The sequence below is a fragment of the Echeneis naucrates genome, chromosome 19, assembly GCF_900963305.1.
Source record: "Echeneis naucrates chromosome 19, fEcheNa1.1, whole genome shotgun sequence".
In the NCBI taxonomy this organism is placed as follows: Eukaryota; Metazoa; Chordata; class Actinopteri; order Carangiformes; family Echeneidae; genus Echeneis; species Echeneis naucrates.
This window is the reverse complement of record NC_042529.1, coordinates 8,595,570-8,601,676: the sequence shown is the minus strand read 5'-3', so window position 1 is coordinate 8,601,676 and position 6,107 is coordinate 8,595,570. Positions and strand designations below refer to the sequence as shown.

Sequence of the window (6,107 nt, the reverse complement as noted above, 5' to 3'; positions counted from 1 at the left end):
ATCTAATTCCTTCATGTTCTGCAGAATAAACTGCCATGATGTATGAAAAACACTCGCTATTGGTTTGGAAAGTTCCTTCAGGTGACATGGCCAGGTCACAGCAGGATTAATGCAAAAGGTGTTACACGTTAAACAGGCTTCACATTCTGGGGAGCAAAAACACGTGCTGTGTTCAGCGTGCTGTGGTACCGGTTTGCTCTCATTCTACAATACTATCAAAGCAGAGTTATGTTTGCCAGTCTCCTTTCTAGTGAAGCATTTTTCAGTTCAGCAGACATATTTTCAGCTGACATTTCCTGTTTTCGGTAGATGTCAAACCATTGTGATGGGTCTTCTATAACATTTTGGGGCTTTGTTGTTTATTTTCAATATGGAAAACTCATTAGTGACAAGGGATGTCGCCTCTCAGTTGTCCTTCCCGATAATGTCGTCATTTTGTGCACCAATCCCTTCTCCTATAAAGCACAACTCCAACCTGACACTGCCCCCCCTACACCTCACAGGTGTGATGGTGCTCCATGGCTTGCAAGCCTCATCCTTTTCTCCCCAAATGCAACAGCCATCAGTCATCATGGAAAAACTCTTTGTTTGTTTCTTTAGACCATGGGGATTTCCTGTGGTCATTAAAATCTGAGTTCCAACCTGTAGTTGCAAATTATATTCTGGCTTTGGAAGCAGTGGCTGCTTCCTCACTGAATATTAATGTTACTGTGACTCCAAGCTGTCACTTTGTTATTTTAAGGGCCTTTATTTTTATAGAAGCATTATTAAACCTTTTGTAGGAGCTACCCTCATTATCAAATAGACAATAAAACATGAATTATCTGTATTTGTCTCGAATAGGTGAAAACCACCTCAGTACTTTTGCCTAACTTTGTGGACACAAACAAAAGATGCCAACAACAACATAGGAATGTAATGCAATACCAAAGCCTTGACAGCCTAATCCAACTTTTTTTTTTTTAACATGATTGTTTTCGAGTCTGCGAGGCAGCTGATGATTGTCAAATCGTCACTATCACATATGGTGATTAACTGGTCAGGCCACAATATTATGGGACTGTGCCAGCTGTGACTTTATAAATGCCTGTCGCACCTCTGCTATATCACAGGGGTGAGACGTTCAAGAGCAAAATCACCACATCACATGTGAACAGGTAACTAATTCATTTATTTTTACATTAATAAATATATAGTGTCATTCTTATTGCATTGCTTCATAATATTGTTTAACAGACTTTCTTCATTCCAAGTCATCTGACTCAAATGAGAATTTAAATTTTATTGAGTGCAGCTGACCAATAATCAGACCAATGGTCTGCACTCGGTGATGAACATAAATAAAAAGCATAATTTTGATTTAACACGTCCTCACTGTACATTGTTAGAATTCACTTCTTATTACCTGAGAAAGATTTTTGATGTTATTTGCTATTTATTTTGCCATTTGAGAGTCCAGCTAGATCAAAGAGTGAAATATAAATCAAAAAATAATGCTACAAGGCAGAAAGCAAGTGGCACAGATCTGGATCCTACAATTCTTCATATTGCCAACAAATTTACAATATACATGTTTCTTTTTTGTTTTTAAATCTAATTGATGACATTCTATCAACAGGTTTGTATGTTGAATCTTGGAAAATGAGAAGTCCAAATATATTGTTGTTCCTGCTTCTGGGGATTTTGGGTACGTATTTCATTTAATCACATCCATTTACATTGCATTGTATATCTGTTGATGTATTTACATGAATTCACAAACTGACCCTTTGTTCATTGATCTTAAAATCAGACTTTAGTCCACTAATATCTATGATCTTGCTTACACAGGAACAGTGACTTCTCAGAGTACATGTAAGTTGTTGCTTTGATAAAAATGAAATGCTAACCTCTTTTGTTCGTGATTATCTGCTTTGTTTACTCAGTCTCTTCACATGCCATTTATATACAATCATGTCAACAATAAAAGCTCCAAGTTAGTTATTTTACAAGGATTTCACTTGTTGCATATAGTAGCTGCATTTTGTCTCAAGTCAATTTTAAAGTCATGGGCTAGTAAAAAGTAATTGAAAGCATAATGTGCAGTCTTGTACATAAACTCTCTGATGATAATTGCCACAGTTAGTTCCAAGCAAGTAATTTTATTGGACAAGAAACATTCCATGAGTGCTGATAGGAGTGCAACAGCACTGGGACTTTTTACAGACATTATCACTCTGCTGTACAGGCGATCTAATAACCGCTCATTAACGTTGCATCAGTTGTCAACTATCTTAGATTGTGGAAAACTTTGCACTGCAAAGACATATTTCCACAAATAACATTTGATCTAAATTATGAATGGTCATCAAACTCAGGGTAGGTCGAAGGGGAGGAAAGAGGCCTGGATACATCAGCCAAGCCAGGTGTGCTGATATGACATCAGCTGACCTCGACAAATTAGAGAAGAGGAAAAATGAAGCTAACACTGTAAAGCAGACAACCTGGGCCCTGGCTTACCTTCAGACTTGACTGAATCTCAAAAATATCCAATTAAATGGAAACATTCAGATAAATGTAAATGATACAAAGCAGTAACAAGCAGACACAGAAATGTCTGTGTGTTGTCTGGCAACAGCTTTGTCTCCCTTCCAGTTGCTGAACTATTTGTGTTGGTGAAGCCAAATAAATTATTAAATTGTTAAGCAAATCATAATCTCTTGTTACTTATTACTGTTGACTAATAAAATGCACTTGTAGAAGTTTTGTATAAAAGCAGTATCACAGTACGACCTCGAGTGTGATATTGCTGAATTGTTCATCCTCTGCTGGTTTTAATGGAATTTTCTCAGCATTGAAGTAGTTCATGCAAAGTGTTTGGGAGTCGTCACAGTTTAATTTTGGAAGTATTTACTTCCTTGACTGTGGGCCAAAAATGTGGCTGTTGATGCAGCAGTGTTTCACTGCCCCCTCTGGTTCCAGTTGATATGTTCCCCTAGTTTTCTGTTTTTGATGCTTTGATAACCTCTTAGTTTATGATTGTTCAATTTGCCATGACAACCTGAGAATGTTAAGGAAATTAATTCCAACTGAATTTCATTTAATTTCAATAATATATATATTTTTTATTGATGCTATAAATCCCTGATTTTGTCCGTTTCTATTTACGAACTTTCTTACACAGCTATCAGAAGTTTCTCAACTCCGGGTAAGTTGACAACCTCTTAGTTTTTTATTTGTTCAATCTCTTCACAGGCCACTTATACAATCTTATCAAAATCAGTGGGGCGTATCAGTTATGCTGTATGTGTTGCAGCACTTTGTGTCTAGTAAAATTCAAAATTTGTTTATTGTTACATCTTAAAATTTTAAATTTTGAAGAACACCATCCACTTCTGGGGAAAAAAAAAACAGATTACAGTAAACTGACATTACAAATATTCACTTACAATATACATCCAGTGCCAGAGGAGCTTTGGGACAGACTGACAGAAGCTACCATGCCTTCTTTAAAATAAATCAATTTTTATCTATAACATCTTTTGTTCTTTCCAGTACCCCTCTATCCAGTTTCGGGTATATTGAGCCAAAGGATTGATGATGGAAGTTCTCCGTTGATTTCCCTGCAGAGGCCTTTTGTTTACTTTGGACACCCACATACACAGATTTACGTATGTAAAAACAGTTTGACCAGACTACAACATCCACAACACATTCACATCCATCGGTTTTCAAATCACTTCATCAAAGAAAGTAAATTTAATCTTGATCATAAAATTCAACTGAAACTAAATGATTTAATTTTGAAGGGGTACTGTAATCATTTATAGCCATAATAATGATTACATTCATTATCAAGGACTTGACTCGGACTCGTGTTTTGGCATTCTTGAGCAATCATCATGTTTTCTTTTCCATCTTTTTCTGGGGTATTAAAATTGAGGAAACTTTGAAACTCTTGACGAGCTTAACGTCACGACCTCCTTTTTATAACCATAATAACCATATAAGGCATCGGGTGCGCGCCTCATGCACTCGTACCTCAGACGACGGTAACTATGACGACCGGCACACGTGCAGCTGCTCCTGTAACGCTACTTTTTATAACTACGTTTGGTTATAAAAACTTCAAAAAACATGGCAACAAAAGAACAACAAAAGAAGCGAAGACTGCAAAGTCTGTGGTACCGGAATTAAGGAAAATGGATCAACTACTTCAAATTTTATCAGGCACCTGAGAACTGACCCGGATCGGTAACTAAGTAAAGTCACATTAGCGCAAATAGACGGTTAGCAAACATGTTTAGCTTAGCATCAACTTTGTAACGTTGACTGAGTTTTCTAATAACTTTGTAACTGAATATTTGAAAAGATGAGTGAGTGTTAGTTTGCATTGAGTGATTTTTTTTTTTTTTTTTTTGGCGCCGTTCTAGCGGCAGCCTGTAGCCGCAGCTCCTCGTCGTGTTTCGTGTAAACTTGTTAATTTGTTGGTTCGCTCTTTTGTTGTTTTTTCTGTTCAATCACAACCTTTCTGTTAAAGTTGCGAAATGGCTTTAGTTGGTTTGGTTTTCTCCTACTTTTCCTACTTTTTGTAACTTGGAAGATCGCCGCCGGAAGTTGTGGCAGTTGATTGCGCTGTGTAAACCCGCGCTGTTGCCTGGAGACAGGCCTGTGGTCCCGCAGGAGCTACGGAGGAGACGCCGGGGCTGCAGGTCCGGAGCGAAACGGAGGGAAAAAAAGGAGAAGACACAAACCGGCGGTCCCAGCGATCATAACGGGGAACGTGAGGTCTTTGGGGAACAAGACGGACGAACTGGCAGCGCTTGTGAATACCCAGAAGGAATACCGTGACTTTAGCACATTTTGCTTCAGTGAAACATGGCTGCACTGGCACATCCCGGACAGCAGCGTTGAGGTCCCAGGTTACAGTTTGGTACGGGGAGACAGAGACTTTTCCAAATGTCATGAAGGAACGTCTCTATAACCCAGACATCGAACTGCTGGCTGTAGGAATGCGCCCTATTATTTACCAAGGAAGTTTACCTACACCATTGTTATCACTGTTTACATCCCCCCGCCTGTGAAGTCATCAGCTCCACCGCTGCCAAACTACTGACTGAACACCCAGATGCATTCATGTTATATATTTTATTCCCTATGTGTAATGCTGCTGTTACACTGCAATTTCCCAGTCTGGGATAAATAAAGTATCTATCTATCTATCTATCTATCTATCTAACGTTACATTCCGCCGCCACCATCTAGTGGCTAACGTTAATCAGAGAAAAATACATAGTTGTACTGTCGGCTTACAGGCAGGTTACAGATTTATTGTTGACCACGTAACGTTAATGTTACAGGTTTATCAGATTACCATTACACTGAGTGATAGATGATAGAACGCACATTACAACCAGAAAAGACATGAGACTTATTTTTTTTTATAGATTTGAGACTTGACTTGGACTTGCAAAAAAAAACAAACTTGTGACCATCTCTGCATGGACTGCAGTCATCTTCTACTTGGTCCTGTTCAGTAACTGGTTTATGTATTCCCAGGTGAACCACAATGGACATCTGACCTTTGATGGACCATGGTCTCGCTTCACCCCGGTACGGTTTCCAATGCATGGAAACAGAGACATCATTGCTCCATTCTGGACAGATCTGGACAACAGAGGAAATGGTTACGTCTTATACAACCAATACACCAGCGGCAGCGTGCTTCAACAAGCTACACGGGACATTAATACGTATTTCCCAGGACTGCAGTTTACAGCCAGCTGGGTTTTTGTTGCAAGTTGGTATCAGGTGGCCTACTATCCAACCACAGGCACAGTAAGTCACTTTGTTCTCAATTGGAAAGTACATATTTGAGCATATGTGCTTTTACCTTTAAAATAAACACCACAAATGCATTTTTTCAGCAAACGACAGCCCAGGCAGTCTTGATTTCTGGGGGCCAGTACTCATTTGTACTGATGAACTACGGGCCGATAGCTGCAACAAGTCATAATGTACAGGTGAGAGCCTACACAGCACTAAACTGTAAGAACAGTTTTAAAGTTTTGGTTATGCAGTATTGGAATTCAAAGAAAAAAATATGGTATCATTCTTCATTATATTTC

At 38.7% G+C, this 6,107-nt stretch overlaps 1 protein-coding gene across 1 annotated transcript in view; it reads left to right on the top strand.

The window, feature by feature from the left end:
• The first annotated feature begins 1,091 nt into the window (after nucleotides 1–1,091).
• The window catches only part of LOC115060456 (uncharacterized), a 31,555-nt gene continuing 26,539 nt past the window's right edge, over nucleotides 1,092–6,107 (top strand). The window contains exons 1-7 of the mRNA XM_029528382.1: nucleotides 1,092–1,157; nucleotides 1,619–1,687; nucleotides 1,831–1,854; nucleotides 3,164–3,187; nucleotides 3,535–3,650; nucleotides 5,539–5,817; nucleotides 5,907–6,044. Of these exons, the coding sequence (XP_029384242.1) occupies nucleotides 1,642–1,687; nucleotides 1,831–1,854; nucleotides 3,164–3,187; nucleotides 3,535–3,650; nucleotides 5,539–5,817; nucleotides 5,907–6,044 (627 nt within the window). The 5' untranslated portion in view covers nucleotides 1,092–1,157; nucleotides 1,619–1,641. The remainder of the gene's footprint in view (nucleotides 1,158–1,618; nucleotides 1,688–1,830; nucleotides 1,855–3,163; nucleotides 3,188–3,534; nucleotides 3,651–5,538; nucleotides 5,818–5,906; nucleotides 6,045–6,107) is intronic.